Source organism: Sceloporus undulatus, chromosome 9 (assembly GCF_019175285.1).
Source record: "Sceloporus undulatus isolate JIND9_A2432 ecotype Alabama chromosome 9, SceUnd_v1.1, whole genome shotgun sequence".
Classification (NCBI taxonomy): Eukaryota; Metazoa; Chordata; class Lepidosauria; order Squamata; family Phrynosomatidae; genus Sceloporus; species Sceloporus undulatus.
In genome coordinates this window covers 22,201,273-22,226,789 of record NC_056530.1, presented here as the reverse complement: position 1 = coordinate 22,226,789, position 25,517 = coordinate 22,201,273, and the positions used below count along the sequence as shown (strand labels likewise).

The following is a 25,517-nucleotide window of genomic DNA, read 5'->3' as shown; positions in this document are numbered from 1 at the left end:
TGTGGCCAGGGATATTAAATCTGTTGATGATACCTAAGCCACTGAGAAAGGGGTGGGAACACAGGTGAGATGGAAAGGGATTCCAGCCAATGGAGGAGGAGGAGGTCCAGAGGAAGAGAGAGAATGGCCAGACCTTAATACAGAATCTGACTTGATTGCCTTCCATTGCAGGCAATCCTAGGATTTGAATCCAGGGGGTGTGGTCATTCAGGTAGATTCAGGACCAGGAGAGCCAATCACACACTTTCAGGGCGTGGTTATGCAGACAAGACAGGGAGAACCAATGTTCTGAATCAAACCCAGGGTTGAAATTGCTGGTGGGCGTGGTTTATGCAAATAAAGCACTGCAGGGTGAATGAATGGCTTGGATGGCTCCAGGGCGTGGCTATGTAAATACAGCTTCCTTAGGCGGACTAATAGCTTAGCAGGAGGGCGTGGCCAAAGCCAGAAACTAAGGCCGGAGAGCCAATGGGTTGTTTCTATGCAAATATGGACTAAAAGGTAGACCAAAGGGTTGTTTCTCAGGGCGTGGCTATACAAATATGGACTAAAAGGTAGACTAAGATTATTTCTCAGGGCGTGGCTATGCAAATAGGGCCTCCCAGGTAGACAAATGGGTTGTCTCTAGGGGCGTGGCTATGCAAAGAGCGCCTCCCCGGTAGAGCCATGTTGCTGGGAGTGGGCGCGAAGGATCCGGAAGGGGGCGCGGCTTGGTCCGGGGCGCGAGCCAATGGCCTGTGGGCCTGGCAGAGAGGAGTGCGGGCGAAGGGAGCCAATGGGGAGCGCGGAGAGCGCGGTATGCAAACGAGGGCCGGCGTGGGCGTCCAATGGGAGGCGGTATGCAGATGAGTCGGTGACAGCGCCGGAGCTGCAGGCGGGGGCTCCGCAGCAGAAGCGGCTGAGAGCCGGAGGGAAGCGAGGATGATGCAGCGGGCGCTTTCGTTCCCGGTGAGCCCCGAGCGGAACCGGCTGCGAGGCTGGCTGGAGGGCACCGTGGCCGGCCTCTGCGAGCTCCACCTCCTCCGCGAGAGGCAGGAGCGGCGCGTCCGGCAGGCCCTCCGGATGAGCCCCGGCCAGGGCAGGAAGGAGGGCGCCGAGGAGACCCCCGAGGACCCCCTGGTGAGAGACCCTCTTCTTGAAGGCGCTTTGCGGGAGAAGGAGGGTCTTAGGCTGCATCCGCACTGGAGGGGCTAGAATCCCATAGCCTTGAGTCAGACAACGAGTTAAAGCGGTACCAAACCGGGTTATTTCTCCAATGTGGACGCAGCCTTGCCTTCTCTCTTGGGGGGCAGAGGATCCGGGAAAAAGGGGGAGAGGGGCCAGTCCCTCCAAGCCAGCCCTGGAACCCTGGAATGGCTGTCGATCGATCAATCAATCAATAGATCCGTTATCATCGATCTATTAAAGTATCATCGATCTTTTGTCTATAGCTATCGATACAATCTGTCTATCGTCTCCCTATAGCTATATATATGGTCTATACCGTCTCTTTCTATCTCTCTCTCTCCATCTCGCTTTCGAAATGACTTGAAGGCACACAACAACAACAATCTCTCTCTCAGCATCTATCTACCTATCTATCTATCTATCTATCTATCATCTATTTCTATCTCTATGTAGATCGAAATGCCTGAAGGCACACAACAACAACAATCTCTCTCTCTCTCTCTCTCTCTGTGCATCTATCTATCTCTATATCTATCTGTCTCTAGATCTGTCTATCTAGCTGTCTATTTCTGTCGTCATGTATATCGAAATGACTTGGAAGGCACACGGCAACAACCATCTATCTATCTATCTATCTATCTATCTATCTATCTATCTATCTGTGTGCTTCTGTCTCCCTCAACCCCCCCCCTTCTCTATATATACTGAAACGACTTGGAGGCACACAACAACAACAACAATCTCTCTGTATATATCTATCTTTCTATCTATGCCTCTCTGTCTGGTGAAAGGACTTGAAGTCACAGAGCAACAACATCAACATCTATCTAGCACTATCTTTCTTATCTATCTGTATCTCTCTCTCTATTTATTTGTATCTCTTTCTGTATCTACCTGTATTTATATCTACATTCTATGATTCCATCTATCTATGTGTCTCTGTATCTCTCTGTATCTCTATCTGTATGTATTTATATCTATCTATCCAACATCTATGTTTATCTCTCTCTCTCTCTCTCTCTCTCTCTATCTATCTATCTATCTATCTATCTTTGTATCTCTCTGTATCCCTCTATTCTCCTTCTGCAACATTTTGGGTGGGAGGCTCTGTTTGTGGATCATGTCTGTTTCCTTCCCTTGCTTTTCCACCTCTTCTCCTTCCTTCCATTGAAATCCAGGGGAAGGGGCTTCAGGAGGCTGGGCTGGAATGTGGGGGCTCTTTGGGGGGGGGGGGGGGGGGGTTTTTTGGCGGTTTTTTTTATGGGGAAGGGGGGGGGGGGATATGGGCGGGGCCTGCCTGTCCAGGCCCCGCCCCCTGCTCTGCCCATTCAGAGATTTGGTGAAAGGGGACCCCCAGGTGAGGGAAACTCCTGGGGTCTCTCTTGGGGAAGGGTCCCAGGTGGCTTTGAGGGCGAAGACCAGGGTTGCATCTACACTGCAGAGATAATGCAGTTTGACACTGCTTTCCCTGCTGCAGCTCCATCCCACGCGATCCTGGGATGTGTAGTTTCATCAAGATCTTTCTCCTTCTCTGCTAAAGGGTGCTAGTGTCCAACAGAGCTACAAATCCCAGGACGGCGGTTAAGGTGGGGTCAAACTGCTTTAATTCTGGAGGGTAGATAGATGCAGCCAAGCTGATCTCTTTTAGCATGCGCTTTCCTAGATTGCAGGCTATTCCAATCCATGCACAGGCTGTCATTGTGCAATGAAAAATCTCAGGTGAAGAAATGGATCGGACCAGTCTTTGGTCATGAATGGACCTTTTGGGCATAGTTTAGATTTTGGGCATGCATCCCTGGTGCCGTTTGACCCACTGTTCACATTTGGCGAAGGGAAAGAAGGGAAACCTTACCTTTGCACACACACAAAACAATTATGCAGTAAAAGAAATTTCTCTGCAGAAAGGAATGTTGCTAAGCAGAAGTAGTGTTTTTGTTATGCTGTTTTCTGCACACACACACACAAAAACCCTATAATGTGTGAATTTTGCCTCAACTGTGGCATTTTCTTCACAGGAAACATCATTCCTTATATGCATCCTAGTATTTCTGCATGCATACGCACAAAAATGCCATTTTCTGTGCAAGAAGTACGCAGATTTCCACCAGGAATAAATCCCAAATTGTAAATAAGTCTCCCAAAACTTCGTAGTTTTTGAAGACTTTCTTGCAGCAGGTCAAAAGTTGCTGAAATTACTTGTTGCTAAGTGCAAACAAATAGCCAAGAATTGCATGCCTAGAAGGGGCCGTTTCTTTTTACCATGAGTTTGCACGTTGCTTGCGCTGCATTTGCAACTCCCATTGAATGCCAAACGGTCCTGATCTGCCCATTGAAGACATGTGCTATTAATACCTGGGAAATGTAAGCATCCAGACACGGTTGTTGCTTTTGGAGAGTCTAGCGCTGAACGGAGGAGGCAGCGGGTCATCTCTCCAGCGCCTGCCATTCACCGAAGCTTAGCCAGGTATTTGCTGATTTTAATAACAGATTCGGTGCCTTCCCCGCTCCCTGCCTTTCAAATAAAGCCCCTCGTGCTCCTTGATTTAATTAAAATTGCTGGCACGTCTATGGAACCGCTGTCAAGCACCCAGCGCACATGTTCTGGTGCGAAAATTAATGGAGCAAGCAGTCGCCAGCCAGTGGGCTATATGCTTGCTTTGCGTGCAAAGGGGTGTGTTTGTGTACATACATCTTTGCACAACAATGAATTCATTTACAGTGTACCCCTGTGCGAATTTATTCAGACCTGAGAGCTATAGAACGGTGCTTCTCCGGCGATCTGATGCAGGGGACCAGCAATTGTTATTTTGCAATGTGTTGGGAACCAGAAGCGTATTTGTTCTCATTGGTTATAACCATATCTTTCTTTTCTGGAGACTTTCCATGCTCTAATGGCAATGCAGGGGTCTCTATGTTGAGTAATACTGCCATAGCGTTCACTGTGGTTTATAGTCAGCCGTCCACATTTGCGGTTTCGTCTTTTGCAGATTTGATGATTCATGGATTTGATGAATATGTTTTCTCTAGGAATCTCTAGGTCCTCCAGCATTATTCTGTTGTCCACTTCTGCCATAAGTCATGCTGGAGGACCTAGAGAGTCCTAGAGAGGAAACTTCTCTAGACATCTGTATATCTTCCAATGCAATTTCATGATCACCTTCTGGCAGATCTTGACCAAGAACTGCTCTGGAGGATTTAGAGATTCCTAGAGAGGTGTTCCCTGAGATTAAAAGAAGGTGTGTTTTCCCACTTTCATTAGCAAATGTGGAGGGTCCACTATATTTCCAAGGAAGTGTGCACACTAATGTAGTTACCCTCCCTTCCATATATATAATATCATCATCATCATCACCACTAATATTCTACATCAGCTACGTAGTTAAGCCTTTATAACTCATAGAATCATAAAGTTGGAAGAAAGCCCAAGGGTCATCCAGTCCAACCCCATTCTGCCATGCAGAAAGACACCACTAAAACTCTCCTCAGAGAAGGCCATCCAGCCCCTGTTTAAAAGCCTCCAAAGAAGGAGATGCCACCACACTCCCAAGCAGCATATTCTGTGTTTAACAGCTCTTACCATCGCAAAGTTCTTCCCAATGTTTAAATGGGATCTCTTTTCCTGAAATGGCAATCCATTGCTCTGTGTCCCAGTTTCTGGAATGGCATCAGGAATATAGTGTTTTGATCGAGGGAAGCGATAGTGCCCCTCTATTCTGTGTTAGTCAGACCTCACCTGGAGTACTGTGCCCACTTCTGGGCATCACAATTCAAGAGGGATTTTGACATATCAACCAAAATGGTGAAAGGTCTAGAAACCATAGAGGCTTAGGGAGCTGGGTGCGTTTAGCCTGGAGGAGAGAAGGTTAAGAGGTGACATGATAGCCATATTTAAATATTTGAAGGAATGTCATATTGAGGATGGAGCAGGCTTGTTTTCTGCTGCTTTGGAGACAAGGACACAGAGCAATGGATTTGCTTTGTGTGTCAGAGCAATGGACACAGGGGAATTTGAATCCACTGCTAGACCAAGATGGTGCAGAATCTCATCCATAAAGCATGAACTAAACCAGTGGTTCCCAAACTTGGTTCTTCCAGGTGTTTTGGACTTCTGTTCCCAGAATTCTTGACTGTTGGCCAATCTGACTGGGGCTTCTGGGAGCGGAAGTCCAAAACACCTGGAGGATCAAAGTCTGGGAACCACTGATCTAGACACTTTCCTGCTTCTCACCCAATACTGCTCTAGCCATCTTTCCCACAGTCTCTCTTGAGCATTGCTTCTCCTGCAAACACACAACTTTGCCTGGGCCCTGTGTGAACTGTTTCCCGCCTCCATTCAGTTTGTGTTTTCACCTTCCTCCCAAAAGTGGTGGTGTTTATTGGCATTCTGTGTGTGGCACACTGATCCGGAACAGTTGGGATGTTCCTGAACATGGAGTGACAAAGGCTTGGCTAATGGCAGACTAACAGGTGACGAAGCCCATTTTGCGCAGATGGCTGTTTCTGTGTGGATCCCAGAGTACTTAGCTAGAAATCCATTGTCTATGCACAATACGAGTCTGTATTCTCAGACAGTCGAATAGTGTTGCGTACATGCAATGCTCTCTGCCGTTTCCAATTCCTTACTTAGACTAGCCAGTTTTGCATTTTTTAAAAGAAGAGGTTACAAGATGTCTCATTTTTGCTTGCTTTTGGTGTGCAATTTTGGTTTTCCCACCCCTTTGTCTTGCAGCCGGAGATTATCCTTGTTGAAATCTCCAGCAGATAAGTTCCCTTTTGGACTACACCTTCCAGCATCCAGGGCTTTAAAATGGTGTCGAACTGGATTATCTCTGCTGTACAGATCCAGCCCTTATAAAGGTCTCATAGAATTTGCGCACCTATGCGGCTGCTCATCCAAACATCACCCTCCGAGGGAGCGTCTTCCATTGTCAAACAGCTCTTACTGTCAGGAAGTTCTTCCTAATGTTGAAGTGGGATCTCTTTTCTTCTAGTTTGAGCCCATTGCTTGGAGCAGCAGAAAGCAAGCTTGCTCCATCAGCAGTATGACATCCCTTCAAATATTTAAACATGTCAGGCTACTAGACCTCCCTGTTGACATTCTTGACTTGCTGAGTCAAGACCCAATGCAATGCTAAGTTGATGGTGTCTAGTGATGTCTCCTGGGTTCGTTCCCTTGTGCGATTGCTGGTTTTTGTGATGGGCCATAGTTTGCAAGAGTTCATCTCTGTCTCCCCTTCTAGCATCTGAGGTCATCACCTTGTCCTTCCATACTTCCAAGCTTCATGGGGTTGGCAGACAATTGATGAGCCCTTGATTTAAAAAAGAGAAGGAGAAGCTGCCACAATATAAATATGCATCACTCAGGGTTGTAAAAAGTCCACTTATAACATCTGCATGACGTGTTCCTTGGGAAGCAAGATAGTGGTGGCCACGTCTTGTTTGCTCAGTTTCCCTGCTGTCATGCTGCAGCATCTCCCAACCTGGCACCCTCCTGACACACTCAACTATGACTCCCAACCAACATAGCTATGCTGGCTGTGGCTGATGGGAGTTATAGTCTATCTTATCTGTCAGGGACAGAGGTGAAGAAAGCGCTCTGCAGAGTGAAGGCTTGGGGATGTGGCGTGCCAAATCTTCAACTCCTCTATTCTTCCAATGTCCAACTCCAACTCCTTTGTATTGCCCTATCGTTTCCAATCTTCATCATTAAATATTTGTATTTTATTTGTAGCAACTGCTTTTATATAGGTTGAAATGCATAGGGCTTTGAAAAGAACAAACCGTTGACCATCTTAACAGCACATGGAGCCTGTCTCCTTTCTATTCCCAGTACTGTAATCTTTTTTCCATCTTCTTGGGATATCGCAAGGTGGCTCTCATGTCACCTCTCCAAGGCTGCCTCTGCACTACAGGATTAATGCACTTGGAACACCACTTTAACCGCCAGGCCTCAATGCTATGGAATTCTGGGAACTGTAGCTTGTTGTGGCACCAGAGTGCGCGCTGTCAGAAGAGGCTAAGCATCTCACAAAACTACAAATCCCAGAATCCCGTAGTACTGAGCCATGGCAATTAAAGCAGTGTCAAACTGCGTTAATTTTGCAATGCGGATGCCGCCCAAGCTAAAGACATCCAACGTATATTTAACTTCTTTAGCCGTTTCTCTTGTAAGGTTTGGTTTCCTGACCTTTGGTCATCTGGCTTGCCCTTGGGTGCGCCACTTAACCTTTCCGGAGGACCTTTCGGTAGACTTTGGATTAAGAGTCAAAAGGATGGCCCAGGTGAGAGGGGAGGAGGTAGGAATACCAGCTTAACTGGGAAGGCCAGGTAAACACCATAAAGCAGGCTTCTTTGCCACAATGGAGGAGGAAGTGGGATCAAGGCAGAAACTTTCCAGGGGGCCAGATTGAGCCAGGGAGGTAAATACAGAAAATGTAGCCGCTATCTCGAAACTGGGGCTGGGAGGTTTCTATGGGGCAGGCAAAGATACCCGGTTGACACTGGGAGGATCGGATGAGCAATTTAGACTGGGAACAGTTTAGGGCAAGGGATCAAATTGGGGTAAAGGTAAAAGGAATCTCAGGAGCAGATCACTTGGGTTTCCTTGCAGCCAGAGTTAAACCTTGACTGTCACTGATGATTGTTACTGTTCCTTCCATGCTCTCTTTCCACTCCTTCCTATGCTCAAATGTAAGACTGCACCCGTACTCCAGAAATAATCCTGTTGGACACCACTTTAACTGCCATGGCTCAGTGTTATGGCATCCTGGGAACGGCAGTATGTTGTGGGACAGAAAAGGCTAAATCTTTCCCAAAACTACAGAATTCCTTAGCATTGAGCCATGGTGGTTAAAGCGGTGTCAAACTGCGTTATTTCTGCCATGCAGATGCAGCCAAGGAGAACAGGGAGGAAATAATGTTTTTAAAAGGGAATGGTGAATCCCTTCCCTCTGCAGCAACCCCCCCCCCCCATTGCCTCCTGCTTTTTCTCTAGAAGGACAGGTTGATTTGTTTGCTAATAGACAGTCCTGGTTTCTCTCTCCCTCTGTCCAGATGCTTATCTTTGGGATTTACGACTTGAGGAGGCGAGAGGATTGTGTATCTGCTCCAGTATGACTCCTCCTGGGAGTAGTTAAAGAAAGGGACTTGCAGATCCACAAACAGGGGACATCTAAGGGACCTTTGCCTCTTAAAATCCCTACCCCAGGACCCCAAAGGCTCCAGATCCTGTCTGATTTTGGAAGCTAAGATTGGTGAGCACTTGGATGGGAGACCAGCAGGGCATCCCAGGTGTTGTAGGTGATATTTCAGAGGAAAGCAATAGCGAAGCACCTCTTTTGGCGTAAAACATGGCAATATACATTTGGCTCTGCACATTTGCAGATTTCACTTTTGCGGATTTGATTATTTGCGGTTTTGATTATTATGTTCTCTTTAGGAATCTCTACATCTTCCAATGCAACTCTGCCTGAAGTGGACCATAGAGTTGCACTGGAGGACCTAGAAGTTGCTAGAGAAAACACTTCTCTAGGAATTTGTAGGTCCTCCAGCATGAGTCTATGACCAATGCTTGGCAGATGCTGTCCACAGAGTTGTACTGGAAGACTTGGAGTTTTGTACATAGGACATATCAAGAGAAGACCCAACTCTCTGGAAAAGATGATAATGCTCAGTAGAGTGGAAGGCAGTAGGAAAAGAGGAATGTTGTCGCTGTTGTTGTGCACCTTGAATCTGTTAGTGGCAAACCTATCACAGGGTTTTCTTGGCAAATTTCTTCAGAGGGAGTTTTCCATTGCCATCCTCAGAGGCTGAGAGTGTGTGACTTGCCCAACCAAAGTCATCCAGTGGCTCTCCAGATTCATAGTTCAATGTTCAAATCACTACACTATGCTGGTTCTATAATGCATTACAGGTGGATAAACTAAATCAAGGAGACTGCCATGAGTTTGCAAGACCTGAGTAGGGCAGGTGATAATGAGGGATTATGGAGGTCTCTCATCCATAGGGTCACTGTAAGTTGAAGTCAGCCTGATGGCAAATAACATCAGTGCCAACAAAAGAAGAAGAGAGATAGCATGTTCTCGTTGGCTAAAGTGCACTCCAAGCATATCTTGCATCTTTGAATGAGGGTCATCAAGAATCACAGCAAAGGGCCACTGCGCATGTGAATTGACCCATGAGTGCTACAGATAATATACTCAGCACATGTTCAGAGCAGCATCCTATTTCTTAAAAGATACCATTGCTGGCTTCCAAGATGCGCATGAGGATAGAAATCAAGCGTTCCAGTCTCCTTAGGTGGAAATATGAAAGTTCAGACTTCACTCTTTTCTTCTTAAACATAAAAACCTTTATGAATTTAAGGCTTCGAGACTAATAAATTTATTATAGCATCAACTGTCTGGTCTAAAGTTGGCAGAAGCTTATGCCATAATAGCTTTGTCTCTGGAATGAATTTCGATTGCATGAATTGGTATTCCAGCCAAAAAGTACTTGCAACTCGAATATCATCTCTCAGTTCTTAAGACCTAGGTAAATGCTTTTGCTTTCCAGCCAAATTTGCTAGGCAGTTGTTATGAATAGATACAAGGGGTTAGGAATGGGGGAAAGATTCCTTCAGGATCTTAGGTGGAAAACAAGGCCACTTCGCGATGTCCAAATTTGGAAGTTTGCAAGAACCGCAGTCGGATCCTAGGTATGTTTATTTGGAAATGCATCCAAGGGACTTCAGAAAAGCTCAGGATAAATGCGCATAGGACTGTGGCCTTGGTTGGCTTTCAATGGCTTGCAGTGCTTCATTTAGCTCTAATTTGCAAAGTGATCTAATTATGTTGTTCACAGCGAGAGAAAATGTGGTTCTGCGTCTTGTCAAGCGAAAGAGAGAGAGACTGTTTGGCATTTTGCAATTACATTTAAACTTTTATCCTGCCTCAGCGGGGTTGCGACAAAACCTGTGACACACATATGACGGCCATAATTGTCTCAATACATAAGAGGATCTGAAGCCTTTGTCGGTCTGTAACAACATAACTGATTGTCGACAACATCACTTGGTCCAAAACAGAGCACATTTCCCCGCAGGTAATACAGATTTCACATGGTTGTCATCTGCCTTCCTTGGGACTGCTTCCCTCCTTTTCTCCTAATCTGCCTTTCCCACAAGAACTCGTGATCGGAAAAAAACAGAAATGAAAAGATCGCTATGCAAGAATAATAGATTCCGCATGCAGCAACGGATGTAATAAACAGGCATGTACCATGTTCAGGATTGCCGGCCCTGCAAGGAAATAAAAGCCAGCCAGCGATATAGAGGAAAGCAACAGAGGAAATCTGTTTGCTATGAGCTTTCTTAGAACTATAAAGAGCATAGGAAGTGTGGAACAGCTTCCTTGCCTCCAGGACCAAGAGCCAAAAGTATCAAGAGGGGCTGGGATTCAGGATGAGACTTACATCTACGTAAAGAGATTTACATCTGCGGGAAACAGAATTAGGCAGTTTCGCAATGTAATCCGTAGCTCCACTGCTATGCAGCTAAGAATGTGGAAAGTTACACAACGTAAACCACAAAATAGAATAGCAGCTGGGATTTATAGTTTGGAGATGACTCAGAATTCTCTGCCTTGAAAGGGCCATTCTGTGGTCCAAAGAGAAATATAATCGTGACATTTCTACTCTTACAGCCTGTAAGAAGGCTCTTAAGACGGATCTCTTCCGGCAGGCCTTCCCTACCTAGTTCTACTCCCCATTTACTGTGACTTATGTCACTCTGTCCACCAATTCTTCTCTTAAATTTAATGAGAAGAATTAAATTAAAATTAATTAAAATAAAATCCTTGCCTCAAGAAGAAGAGCCCTCCCTCCATGACATCATCATCAGACCTGAGAGGGAGTGAAAAAGAGAGGCCCAACTTCCATCAGGCCTAACGGTGAATGTACTCACTTTGCTCTCTTTAATTTTATTGTATTTTATTTATTTATTGTATTTTATTTTCTTTATTTTTACTGTTGTAACCCGCCTGGATTCCTTGTGATTGGGTGGGCTATAAATAAATCATTATTATTATTATATTATTATTATAATAGACTACAAGATACAGGATAGATCCACTGACATTGGCAAAAGGTATGAAAAGTATTTGAAAAATACCATATATATTTAACTATAAGTTAATTTCATGTATAAACTGAGGGCAGGTTTTGGGGCTAAACTTATGGGTTTTGATATGACCCGTGAATAAGTCAAGGGTAAAATTTAGGGGCGTATAACAAAGGATGTAAAGGACAAAATGATGCCAAAGAACTTACAAAATTCCTGCAGGCATCACTGTTTGTGCTCAGCCTAAAACCAGGCTAGATGAGAGAATATGGGGGTTCAGTGCTTCCAGAACAGCAGATTACACTCTTGACTTTCCCCAGGGGATGGTTGCTTTTTAAATAAGAGTTTAAGTACAGTACTTACATCGACCTGTGGATAAGTCAACCTAGTTTTTTTGTAAACTAAATTTCTAGACTTATACACAAGTTGTATATACAGAGCTCAGCTCATGGCGACTTGTAGATGAGACGTCTCCAAGCCTCCCTTTCCTCAACTGCTCTGCTCAGGTCATGTAGATTTAGAACCATTGCCTCCCGGATTGAGTCTGTTCATCTGACACGTGGTCTTCCTTTCTTTCTACTTCCCTCCACCTTTCCTAGCATTATTATCTTTTCCAGTGATTCATGGCTCCTTCGTGGCCAAAGTACGACAGCCTCAATTTAGTCATCTTGGCTTCCTGAGAGAGATCAGGTTTGATCTGTTCAAGGAGCCATTTGTTTGTCTTCTTGGCCATCTATGGTGTATCCTTAGCACTTTTCCCCCCAGCACCAGATATCAAATGACTTGATTTTCTTTCCATCCACTTTCTTCACTATCCAACTCTCATATCCATACATGGGGATTGAGATTACAATGTCTTGGACGATCCTCACTTTAGTGTTCAGAGTTATATCCTTATGCTTTAGGATGTTGTCTTTCATAGTTGCCCTTCCTAATCCCAGTCTCCTTCTGTCACCAAAAAATCACGAACTGTTGTAAAAACACAAAATTCAAACACTGTGTCTCATCACGCCACGACACTTTGCAAGCTAAGTCTTTTCAAGCCAACCACGAGAGAGGCTTTCTGGTCCATTCATATCCTGAACTAAAGGGCTGGAGCTTTTACAGACCTCAAACCCCAGGATTTCATCGGATGGAGCCATGGCAGTCAATGTGGTTATGAAATTGCTGTAATGGTGGGGTGTGTATACACCCTTGGTATGTTTCCTGGTTTAATGGCGCTGTCGCATTATGTCAGCATTATTCCTAAATTGTTATGATGAAGAAAGCAACAAGAGAATCTTGAAAAAGTAATGCCAGGAGATCCGTGAATTATATCCTGGCCAACCTAGGATGGATAGGGATGCAGAAGATCACATCTCTTTCAACTTTCCCAGTTCGGCAGCGATAGTCCCAGTTAATCTTCTCTCATCCCGCCTTTTCAGCTACTCTTAAAATGTCCTAGTTTCTCCTTGGCTTGCATTTTAGTTGCTGCAAACTGAGTTCAAAGTGCAAACACTGTTTGTTGTTGTGTGCCTTCGAGTCATTTTTGACAAATGGCGACTCTAAGACGAAGCTATCTTTGGGTTTTCTTGGCAAGATTTGTTCAGAGGAGGCTTGCCATTGCCTTCCCCAGTGACTGAGAGGATGTGACTTGCCCAAGGTTACCCAGCGGGTTTCAAAGCTGAGCCAGGAATCGAACTCTGGTCTCTAGAGTTGTAATCCGACACTCAAACCACAATGCCATGTATTCAGCAAGGAGGAGAGGAGAAGACAGAATCCTCCCCTTCCCAGTTCTCAGAGGCAAAAGTAAACCCCTGCAGCCTCTCCTAGTTTGCCTTTGCCATAAAGATGCATTGGAACCGTCTAGGTTGAGGGCTTTTGGAGAAACGGAGGTGGAAGACCGAATCTAGAAGCGCCCCTAGTTTCTCCCACCCTCTTCGTAAAATGATTTGGAACCAAAGCATTTCTCTTTCCTTCCTGCTGAAAAATTCCCAATAAATAGATTTGCAATGAAAGTACTGCAGCACCTTTAAGCCTCAGTCCTGGCAGAGAGCCATAAACAGGGCTTTTGGAGTAACAACCGAGGGACAGATGACACCTCCATTGTTTGCAGTGGGCTTGAAGCACAGCCGTTTTCATGTTATTATTTGCTTCTGGTTATATTTAGAACCGGCATCTGAAAACAGAGAAGCGTTTATTCTGCAAATCTTCCCACCTTCTATTTTCTTTCCCTCCCTCTCTCTCGCCTTTATTCTTCTTAAATGAGAAGGAGATTTTCATTCTTCCCTCCCTCCTGTTTCTTTCTTTCTTTTTTTCATAATAGAGAGCTCCTTTTGTTCCTTTCCAGCTGTTTTCCTACTGGAAGCTCTGAGATCAGATTCTGGGAGATGGTCCAGCGTAACAAAAGCATCCTTGGGGAGTGGCAGGGCTTCCTTCATTCTGGCACTTGGTCTAATTGTGCAGTTAAGGAAATGTCTTGAAAGGATCACTCCTTTTCTTGTTTTGTTTTCCAAGTCTACAGGGCAACGGTTTGCCGTACGGACAGCAATCCCTCCACAGTTTGGATCCAAGGTTGCCAGATTCCAGGGCTTGGCTCTGAATCGTCAGTTTTGGGGGGTCATCCCCAAGCAGACGATTAGGCCACAAATTCTCCAGTTTTGGGGGGGCTCAGCTCTGGACAAGAGGAAAGTCTTCTGTGTACATCTCCAGCTCACCTGGAAGATAAGCAGTTTGCTATAGTTTCCAAGACTTCATCCATTGGTTACCGCAACTTGCAAAGACCTTCCGGGTTTTAATCTAGTTGGCTTCCTCCTTCCATCCCATTCATTGTGGTTTCAGGGCTCACCCTCCACTCTGCTCTGCTGCTAAAATTTTTTAAAAAGGGCCTTTTCTGGGTATAAAAGAGTCACTTTTCGATCATTGCAGACGTCAGACCTCTTTACCAACAGTGCAATGACTAAAATAAATCCTCACTCCTCCTCTTCCCCTTGCTGAGTTAATGAAATGCAAACCATGTTTGCATTTTGAACTCAGTTTGCAGCAGCTGGAATGGGCTAAGGACGAAAGAGAAAAAGTAGGAGGAGGAGAGGAAGAGAGAAACAGGAAATAGTAGTCATTTTGTGGGTTCAGCTCTTCTTCATGGGGGGAATAATCTTAAATTTCCTCTAGAGCATAGCTTTTTGTGCAGGACTGGTGCAATTCTTTCCTTTAATGTGCGTGCTGCTAAATGTCATAGAAGGAACATGGCATCAGCATACTGTGGTTTGCAATGCATCAGTAAAAAGACATATGTATAATTAGTGAGAATTTATCATACCATTCAATCTATTTTACCCGTGAATCTTTCATTCGGCTCCCTTTCTGCAAACTGCCATGGCCTTTAAATGGCCGGAAGACCAAACTGTGGCAGCATTAGTTGAATACAGCATTCTCCTTAAGAAAATGGGACTGATAATGAAAATGGGACCCAATTCTTTTCCCTTCCATGATCTGAAGCCCCTGTTTTTCCAACGCATTCCAGAATGGAGGGAATGTTGGAGAATGTGATGAAAGAAGAAAAGGAAAAGAAAAAAACCATTGGTGAAGACTCTTTTAAAAACACCTGATCTTCCCTATTTGCACCCTCTCTGTCTTTTCAGCTCAGGAAGCCAGAAGGAACAGTTCAAGCAGTGCTTTCCTCCAAAAAAACAGGAGCTGAGCTTATAAAGGATAATATTTTATAGATCCCCCCCTCCGCTCTGTATCCCCCCCCCATTGCCTCTTGGCAGCCGGTCGAGGCGCATGGCGTCTCCGACAGCTTGTAGACCAATGGGTTCTTTCATTAGGAAAAGCAGAGAGGCGAAACCAGTGTCACTCTGTGTATGCGAGTGAGAGAGAGAAATGGAGAGAAAGAAAAGAATGACACTAAGTCCAGAAGCCTTGTTTATGCAAAGCTCATGGGGCAATTTAACATTCCTCTTCCCCCAAAGCTGAATTTCCTATCCTGAAAGTCTCCTTAGCATTGAGCCAGGGCAGTTAAAGTGGTCTCAAACTATTTTCTGCAGTGTGTTTTGGACCCAAGTCACTGTCTCCTTTTGAAAGGAAGGTCTAGCACCTTGGATAGCTCCTTTAAAGTTTGGCTTCAAACCCAAACCGAATTCGCTGTGTCTCACGGATGCACAGGAGCTCCTTCTGACAGCCTTCATACAAAGAAAGGGGGCTGTTTTCCCAAGAGGGACCAGGCTAAAACCCGCATCCGTTTGCCAAAGGGAATAAAGTCACAGCAGCACAAATAGGATTTTTCCCCTCCTCTCCCCTAAACCGCCTGGCTTTGAAGTTCCCCATCCTGATCCCTTGAGGGAGGCTTGCCTGATTATAATAGCTGCAGCTGGCATAACCTCCACCGCTGCGCCAGGTGAAAAGTAGGTTAAATTTAAATTAGATAGATGGGCAAAAGCGGGGGGAAGAGGCTGCTGAGATATGCTGTGCCCCCCGCTTTTGCAATCAGATGCAGCACCTGTGATTACTTTTGATTAGCCACCAGACAGTCCCTAATTCAGACTAATTTCTCCTTTCCCCCCCCAAACTATTCTTATTCCAACATTTTTCCAGCTATATTCTCCAGTATAACATTGTACTATTGGCCCTGTACAGTTGGTACAGTTGGGAGCTGCCAAAAAACTTATTTAATCCAGGATAATCAATAATCGAGTTTCCCCCAGAGTTTTTTAATAACCAGCGTGAACAGACCCAGATAGATCCAGAATAAAACGCTGCATGCCTTGAATGTGCTCCAAATACATTTGAATCATCAACTCCATCTTTATTCAAATGCTTGCATGTGTGAGCAACCAAAATTGCAGAGATGCTCATCGATCTAGTTCCATAGTGTGCATAAGAAACCTCTAATGCATAAGTGAGATGATTCACATCATCATGCTAAAGCAAAATGACGTCTGAATGACCTCCTGAGAGCAGCCACCAAACATGCTTGGCATGCTCACAGGTAGGACATGAAACCAGGAGTAAACCTTCCTCAGAGGATCTTAAAACTCAGGCAGGCTCCTATCTGCATCGGTGCATCATTAAATCATCCCTAATTTCATATCCTACAAAATCGGGAATGAGGCCAGTTCACAAATTTGGCTCAGGCCACTAGGATGCAATTAGTGTAGCTGTACACAAACACACGCGCGCGCGCACACACACACACCTCTTATACAAAAACCTAGCCAGGAATTGGCTTCCCTAAATCTCATTTGCATGGATTTGAAATGTTTGCGGGTATTGGCGCGTCTTACTAACCCGATAGCTTTGAGCTTAACGGGATTCCGGCAGGGATTAGAAAGTTATAGGCATAAGAACAGCGACCGCAGCTAGGCAAAGAGAGGATCAGAGGAAAATAAAATTTACATGGATAAAATCCATTTGCTATGGGGAGGAAGAGCAGGCGTGGGCCGATATAGCCTTGAGAAGGTCTCTTCTGTCGTCTAGCTTGGGGAGATTAGAACCGGAGGAGTTGTCATCTGGCACAGCCGATAGTGGACCGGTCTTGGCCTCATGGGTGGATTTACAAGAGGGGATTGGGGGATCCATTGTGTGGCCAGACAAAAGGTTGCTCAAGGATTTTGTTCAATCCACACTTTTAAGTGCACCAACCTGACACCTGGACCTACAGTGAAAATGTCACACTCACAACACCATGCTCACAGATAGGACATGCCCTCCAACATTGCAATGGGACACATGTCTCCAAAGAAGGTCAGAGTTTGATCAAGGTAGCAAAAGTTGTTAATGATGAAGAATGGTCAAGCTCAGAGAAGGTAACATTTCCAAGTTCTGGTTTTGCATCTCTCCCTCGTGCTTCTTGCAGCCAGTGGGTCTCATTGCAAGGCACCAATGCTTTCCCATACTATGGATGATAGGTGGAAAGGCTGGCTTTTATCCACAGATCTTGCTTGTTCTTGCTCTGAAGAATTGCCAGCCAGAAAGGGGATTGGTTTTGCTCAGTCAATGTAAGCCATGGGATAAATGATGATGATGATCTTTCTCTCTGTCTCTCAATCTCTTTCTCTGTCTGTCTCACACCCACATGCATCTCCCTGCACATCAACCATATTTATGTGACCATGCACAATGGAAAATCTGGGGACTGGAGCAGCTCTTCTCTTGTTTTGCTGGTTTGCCTTTTGATGGTGGAAAGCAACATCAAAAGGTTCCTCTTGGCAGTTAAAGTGGTATCAAACTGTATTATTTCTGCAGTGCAGATGCAACCTCAATTCTTACCAACCCCCTCCTCGCCTCATAGCTCCAAATTATTGTAATGGACCTATGTTGTCTTTGCAGCTTTCTCTCTCCCTTCCTCTACCTTCCCATCTATTATTATTATTATTATTATTATTATTATTATTATTATTTTGCATCCCATCTTTCTCCCAAAATTGGGACCCAAAGCGACTTACAGCCTAAAGACGTACTGTACAATCAAAAATGTACAATGAAAAACTTACAAAAGTGACAAAATAGAGTCTAATGGTTGCAAAACTAAAACAGATCAATGGTTTAAAAAGAGAATGCAATAAAAAAGATAAAAACGCTTAAAGACTATATGCATTAAAACAACACACCGCCCCCAGGATGATGTTTAAAAGCTTTCTGTTTAAAACAGAGAAGGCCTTAGGCTGCTGGCTCTCTTGCCGGCCTCTTGATTCTTCTCTTCCATCCATTTGACCCAACATCTTCCCTGCATTCCTTTTTCTGTTCCCCATCTCAGCCAGACCAAGGCAGTTGAAGTCCAGCCCTTGGGTTTCTCTAAGTGAGGCTTTAATCCCAGCCAAGTTGACAATTTCCTCTCCTCTCGCAGATACAGGAGAGCAGACATGCCAACAGCTTTCTTCCCGGACTCTTGGAATGTTTGCGATGAGAACGTTTTCAGACATTACATCACTTGGGTCAATGGGTTTTGGTTGGACCCCAAATGCAATACAATGCAGTACAGATAAGCAGATTTCCTTGCCTTCCTTGTCCATGGGACTCTGCCTTTTCTGTGCAGAATTGGAGCAACACAGGTCCAGAAGCAGCTCCTTTTCTATTCCGGAGAAGGCAACATTGATTAATACTGATGTGTGCTTTCAAACCATGTTAGTGCAAACTAAATTGGGTGGCAGGCTTGCAAGATCAACTTTTTGGGTTTAAAATAAAGCCATCTTAAGATGGGTTTTTTTGTGGGTTTTTTGGACTATGTGGCCTTGATGTAGAAGAGTTTATTCCTGATGTTTTGCCAGTCAGGAATAAACTGAACATGGCCACATGGCCCGAAAAACTCACAAAAAACTATGGATGCCAGCCATGAAAGCCTTTGACTTTACATCTTAAGATGCTTAACTCGACGTACTTAGCTTCAGCTAAGCTTGGGAGAGTTATGTCTTTGACTACAGCTCCCAGAATCCCCCAGCTGGGCTGGTGAAGGCCATGCTGAGACTTGTCGTCTCCAAAAGTACCCTACCGAGATCTGGCTTGGAATACAAGAACTGAATGGAGCTTTCTACACTATAGGAATAATGCAGTTTGACTGCCATAGCTTCCTCCTACAGAATCATGGGATTTGTAGTTTTGTGAGACGCTAGCACTCTTTGACAGAGAACGCTAAAGACCTTGCTAAAGCTACAAATCCCAGCACTTAAAGTGGAGTCAAATTGCCTTATTTCTACAATCCAGAATCTAGATAGTCCTTCAATGCAGAAATCTACTCCTGGTTACCCTTTGCAGCCACAACATTTACTATTGCTGCAGATGGAGAACAGCCAATTTCTTGCTATTGCTGGACAACTGAGAGTCAGAAATCATTAATGATGTAAAAAATGGCAGCTCACCCAGATAATGAACACCAGCTTATGATCTATGTTCTACCCACTGCTAATTTAAAACTTGTTTGCCTAGAATGCTAAACTCCTGATGTTGTTTGTTTATTCAAATAAATAGGTTTCAGGGTGACATACACCTCTGCCATCCCACTTTCTCAGTTGTTTGTGAAATGTCCCAGTATATCTCTCCTCCTCTCCCTTTGTCCTCATCTTAATTCAATTGCTGCAAATGGAGTTCGGAGTGCAAAAGTAGTTTGTGTGCAATTTGATTGTACAATTGCAACTGTCTCATTGAGAAGAGAGGAGAAGAATGGGGCAAAGCTTACCCTTCCCTGTAGGTTCAGGCAAAAGCAAACTGCCTCAGCCTCTCCTTGCTTGTGTGCCCTTCCTCATGAATAACTTGTGCCATCTTCTTGACCTTGCTGTGATGTGTCTTGGCTGCACATTTCCCTGTTTTCACTTCTAAAATGTTGAAGGATATGCAATCTCCCCTGACCTACTTCATCCATATTCACTAGTGGTAAGTGAAAGCTTCCTCTCCATCTGTGTTAATTCATTTAAATGCATGCATGTTTAAAATTAACCTTCGGGCTTGCCTTATCTGTGACCTCCTCAAGTTGACATCTGAGCTAATTTGCACCATGTTCAAATGGGTTGCGCTAATCATGCAGATTTGATGGGCCATGTTTAACATGCACATCCCAACCTCCGTGCCACCCCTGCAAAGTGTGTAGGAAATTTTCCTACAACCTCCGTTTCTCTTTTCCCTTTCCTCTTTGCCTGGGTCTGGCTGAGCTGGTCAGAACTTGGGGAAGACACATTTTTGGTCTACAGGTCCTAGAACAGTATGGCCCCAGTAAAATTAAAATTTAAAAGTAAATTGAAAGCAAATTAAAAGTAAATTAAAAAAGGAGCTGGTGTTCCTACATTTATTGTAAAGTGACATGATGATATAACTCCAAATAATTCTCTTATCCTTAAAGCCAGACTCCAATGAAACACTCTCACAACCACACCATACTCTTGAAATAGCGGACTGTGCACCATTTCCCCCACAATCTCTTGTAGTTTCCATAACACAGTCTTCCTTTCCTTCCTTCCTTCCTTCCTTCCTTCCTTTGTATCCAACCTTTCTCCCAATGTGGGATCCATTGTAGTGCACAATCTGAGTTAAAACAAAATTCCCACTATTTTCTATTAGCTACGGCTCTGGAGTCCAGGGTTCGATTCCTTGCTCAGTCGTGAAACCCATTGGGTAACCTTGGGCAAGTCACATACTCTAAGCCTCAGGGGAAGGCAATGTCAAACCTTCCCTGGACAAATCTTGCCAAGAAAACCCCATGTTAGGTTTGCCATAAATCTGAAACAACTTGAAGACACACAACAACAACAACAACAACAACAACAAGAGACTTAAAATTAAGTCACTTCTCCTAGCCGCTAATGGCGTCTGCTCTGGAAACTGATCTTGCTGCTTCTTGCTTCCTTTCTCCTGCTCACCATTTTTCTCCCTTTCTTCTGGTGGGGTGAGAATTTTGCCCCTTTGTTTCCAGAACGGAGTTTGAGTGATGCTCCTAAATGAGTCCCTTTTGTCCTCTGCCTACCCATCTGTCTGCAGGTCAGATGTCATCCCTGAACATACTCAGTTTCCATCACCTCCCAATTTATGATCCCACACGGACGCCCCTCATGATGTCACGGGTTCAAGTTCTTGCTGGTTACAACGGGTGTATTTATGTGCTTGGACCTCTGACCTAATCTGTTGGCTGGGCTTGGGAGTACCCATCCCAGGTCCACCTTTTCCTGAATACATATGGCAAAAGATTCACTTTGGCGAGGGGAAGAGGGAGGGTGCATATTCTCCAGAAGACTTGCATCCCTTTGAGACTTAACATCCTCTCTTGCACTCAGAGTTGGGTTGCCACATGTTCCATCATGTAAGGGATTTCCCTTATTGAAAGGCCTGGAAACTTGTCCCATGCGATAATTCAACAGGACACCAAAAAAAATCCTATTATTTTCTGGCACTGCTTGAAAATTCATCCCTCGAATTACACCGCGAATGCTGCCATGATTTGGGCATCATTCACACTCAGGTGAAGGAAATCACTGATTCTTCAAAAGACAACCCATTTTTCTTCTTCTGGTTTGCAGGACGTCCTCCCTGGCTTGATGTGGGAGTTAGAGCAGCAACTGGGATTACTGCGCTTGCACCCGGAGAAGAGCTCTGGAGAGGCAGCGGAGACAGATAGCTGGCCCAGTTCAGGTAGGTAGAGATGCCTCCAAATGTGGCACCATTCTTGTTCCTATGGCCTGTGTATATACAGCGGTATACCTGGTATATTTGATACCTGGTGCGGATCAGTTTTAATACCCCTCTCATCTCTTCAACAGTCTTTTTCACGTTTGGCAGAGCTACTGGCCAGGTTGCAAAGGGAATTAGCTGTCTTTACCTCTTGGCCAGCAGAGCCACCAGACCCAAAAAGCAATCCAGTCTCACCAGTGGCTGCTGGTAGGAGAGGGCTACACCTGCCATGCCATAGTCTTTCCAAATCTGGCGGACTTTGCAAGTCTGTGTTGGTCAGGTGGGAAAAGGAGGGGACTCACTTTCCCATCTGGCCAACAGAATCACCAGACTCGGAAGGCACCCCTCTGGGGTGTCACCCAGTATTGTCCTCACCCTCTGCACCCCCTAATGACACCCCTGTGTAGGTTTGGTTCTTTCACCTCTGTTGCTCCCACTTTTGGCAGGCTACATGTGAGCTAAATATCCCAGTCCCCGTGTTAAAGAGAGTTTGGAAAGGTTCCTTGGAAAACCTGCTGACTCCTCTTGCAGGGCCATTAGTGAAGCAGCTGAATAAACGTATTGGCTGGTTAGCCCATGTCCATTGTTGGTTGGAGGTTTCCATACCCTTTAACTATCCAAATTTGGCAAGGACTGTCCTGATTAATCCTCTGCCATTCCATTTTTTCAGCTGCTTTTAAAATGTCCCAGCTTCTCTCTTCCACTCGCTTTCCCCTTTGATCCTTATCTTACTGCCATTGCACAACTGAGTTCAAAGTGCAGAAGAAATTTGCACTCAGTTGACTCCGCAGGGTGGAAAGCAGAGGAGAAGGTGGAATCTTGCCTTCCCAGCAGGCTGAAGCAAAAGCAAACTGCTGAAGCCTCTCCTTGCTTCATGTGAAATTTTGGAGGGTATGGGATTCTAGGAATTGTCTGCCAAAAAAGTAGCTTTTCCCAAGCAACTTAAATGAGAGCAAGACCAGCTACCCCTCTTTTCTAGGCCAGCAAAGAGAAAGTGAAAGCAATAATCATAGGTGCCTATTCTCCCCTTTAGGTTTCTATGAGGGAGCCCAATCCGCAGTGGTTTCTGATTCTCCAGCATCCGGGTTCGGGGACTCATCTTCCAGTTTCCCCTCTGCCTCGGGGTCCTATTCCCGAATTGGCCGCCCCGAATCTCGCCTCGGCTTTGCCAGTGAACGCCCCAAGTCTGTAGGTAAGTAAATGTGCTGTGGATAGATTGGGTACAATTTGTGCAGAAGCCCTGATGGAATTTTTGGGAAGGATATGTTCTCCACAGAAATATTAATTCCTGCACAGAAAATGCTTTATGCACGTGAAATAAAAAGCTGCAATTGCGGGTTTGTTGTGCTTAAAATTCACACTGGGTTGATTTGCCTAGAAAACAGAGGAAATTGCAAATAGCCTTTGAAAACTGTGGACTTTCTCACAGTGCAAAGAAAATGGCTGAAATTACTCATTGCTAACTTTGAGAACAAACTTAATGAAGCTTGAATGTAGGTCTACAGCTCTGGATAACATGTTCGAATCCTTACTCAGTCATGGAATCCACTGGGTGACCTTGGGCAAGTTGCACTCTCTCAGCCCCTGGTAGTGTCTGTACCTTACCTCACCAAGTGGTTTCTCATATTGTCTCTTTTTCTCTTCCATCCATTCTTCCCACTGCCCTCATTCCCAGGTGATGTAGCAAACAGCAACAAAGATGGGACCAACCGGAGCACAGTACCCCGCTCCTTCTCTGCCCCCTACTCGAGTTCCCAGGACTACCCAGAAGGACCATTGCCGGCTTGCTACCCGCCGGACCCTTTTCTGTACCCCAGCCCCCTCCATGCAGTGGCCCTCCAGAACCCTCTACTCCGGAGCCACCTGTACGAAGACTCCACCTTCGCCTCCGCAGCTTCTCAGACTTTGGCCTACCCCACTGACCAAGATAGCAGCCTTGAGGCCTATGGCAATGACTTCGCGTTCTACTCGGAGGCGGCCTCGCACTGCCACAAAGTGGAGAGCTACATCTCCCGCCTCATCCGCCGCCGCAGCCAGCTGGTGAGAGGCAGCAAGCCCCGAACTAGCCTGGGCTCAGAGCTGCCCTCCAAGGGCAATGTGGTCAGGCAGAACAGCCTCTGCAAGAGACCCCTGGAGCTGTTGCCTCCTCAGGCCGAGCGCAAGCACCCACCGTCCATGGAAAGAGGGAGCAGCACCCCTTCGCCCTGCGGCCACGAGGGTGGGGCGGCTGCAGCCACGCGTATCTGGTCTTCGTGGGACTCTGCCGCAGAGAGGACTCTGGCATCCAAGGCTGTGGTCGAGGATTACAGCCCACCACCCCAGTCCAGTCTCAAAAAGCCCCCCAAGCTGCAAGCACTGGCCCACATGAGGTCTTCTTCGGTGGATCAGTATGAAGCGGCCTACCCGTCGTCCCCTTTGCCAGACAGAGAGGACGGAGTCTCCCGGGGCAATGGCCACGAACCCATCTCCTATGAGAATGGGGAGGGGGCCTGCCTAATGGTGAAAGCCCACTATATCCCAGCTCAGCAGCCCCCACGGGCTCAACAGGCTCACCACCGACCTGGCAAAAAGAAGCCTCCACCACTCACGAAGGGGCGCTCCATGGAACTGTCTCCAGAACGGGTCCCTCTTTTGACAAGGGAGCGCGCCCGGGTTTCAGCACCCCCTAAGAAATGCCGCTTTACTGAGGAAGGGGGCGAGGTGGCGGGGAGGAAGGGGTCTGGAAGGAAAAGCTCTCCCCGGTCTCGCAAAGCTGCCCGGTCCCAGTCCGAGAACAGCCTCCTGAACAAACCGGGGGTCAAATATGGGACAGCGGAACGGGAGGAAGCGGCCACAAAACCGTCCCGGCAACGGCGGTCTCACGGGAACACATCCAGCGGATACCGCAAGTGGCGCTCAACAGCAGAGATCTGCCAAGAGGATCCACCTCCAGGAAGCATTGCGGAGGCACCCCGGAGCCAACGGGGAGTAGGGCCGATGGGGTACAGTTATGCTGGCAGTGACTCTGAATGCTCAGGTGAGCAGGTCCGTCAGGCACCTGTGTGTCACCTGGAGGAAGGACTAGTCTATGGAGATAGCGAGTCCAGCTTGAGCGATGGGGATTCACCTCCTGCCTACAGCAGCGGGGCGTCCAGTGACACGGATGAGAGTGGTGGCCTAGTGTGGCCCCAGCAACTCTCCCCACAACTTGTGTCGGCCTCCGGGCCTGGAAAGGCGGCCAGCGGGCAACCTAAGGTCTTTGTCAAGATCAAGGCCTCACATGCGCTGAAGAAGAAGATCATGCGCTTCCGGTCTGGGTCCCTCAAAGTCATGACCACTGTGTGAAGGGAAACCATCACGTCCCGGTGTCAACTCCTGCCATCTTCCTCACACCCCTTCTTTTGTGGCTGAAAGTCCCTCCCCGAAATGCATCCCTCATTCCCATCCGGTTCCCAACATTTACCCCCATGGGGCTGATCTACTTCTGTGCTTCCCTTGGGGGAAAAGCCTGCCCTTGACAGAGCTGGGGATGTTGGGTACCCTGATCCATGTCTCCCCAGCTGCACGAAAAATGTGTGTCTCTTGCTCCCTTGGCTTAGAGTCCGGAAAAGATCCCATTTTTTGGACTCTTAAGCTCCCAAATCCCTCCAAACTGGAGGGATTCTGAGAGTTAGAGTCCAAAACACCAGTAACTTTTCAAGCTCTTCCCCACCCCTACTGTTCTTTCGAACCCCAGTCTGTTTTTAAAGGAGAGGTTATTTATTATGTTTTTTGTACAGCGAACTTTTCAGGAGTCGACGTTTTGCTATAAACCCTCTGGAATCAGAATCCACACCTCCAGTCTTGTATTTCAATACACGGTACAGATGTTCCTTCTCTCTGTCTGTAAATAAAAATTGAGTGTTTTTCTTTCCTTTTTTTCTTTTGGTGGTGGCTTGTTTGTCTGTTTAATGGTGGGCTCCAAAATGTTTCACTTGCCAAAATTGCAGGCCATCTCCTAGTTTTCAAGAGGGTGCTTTGATGAACGACGCTGTCAAGCCAAGTCTTTTTGAGTTTGGCCTACCATATAGAAAGCTCTGGGTTGGCCATTTCCAGCTTGGAAAAGTTACTTTTTTATTGTCAGAACCTCCCAACCAACCTATAGGTT

At 46.0% G+C, this 25,517-nt stretch overlaps 1 protein-coding gene across 1 annotated transcript; it reads left to right on the top strand.

Moving 5' to 3' along the window:
- Positions 1-915: 915 nt before the first annotated feature.
- DACT3 (dishevelled binding antagonist of beta catenin 3) lies at positions 916-25,307 on the top strand. Its single transcript, XM_042441189.1, has 4 exons — positions 916-1,119; positions 21,241-21,352; positions 22,425-22,583; positions 23,067-25,307. Exons 1-4 carry the CDS (start codon positions 922-924, stop codon positions 24,713-24,715), a joined length of 2,118 nt encoding a protein of 705 aa, XP_042297123.1. The 5' UTR covers positions 916-921; the 3' UTR covers positions 24,716-25,307.
- Positions 25,308-25,517: the final 210 nt, after the last annotated feature.

Excerpts from the sequence above, each read along its gene's own strand:
- DACT3 (XM_042441189.1), top strand. The coding sequence starts at position 922 with ATGATGCAGCGGGCGCTTTCGTTCCCGGTGAGCCCCGAGCGGAACCGG. Across the intron at positions 1,120-21,240 it reads AGACCCCCGAGGACCCCCTG|GACGTCCTCCCTGGCTTGAT; the intron begins GTGAGAGACCCT and ends TCTGGTTTGCAG. Across the intron at positions 22,584-23,066 it reads TGAACGCCCCAAGTCTGTAG|GTGATGTAGCAAACAGCAAC; the intron begins GTAAGTAAATGT and ends CCTCATTCCCAG.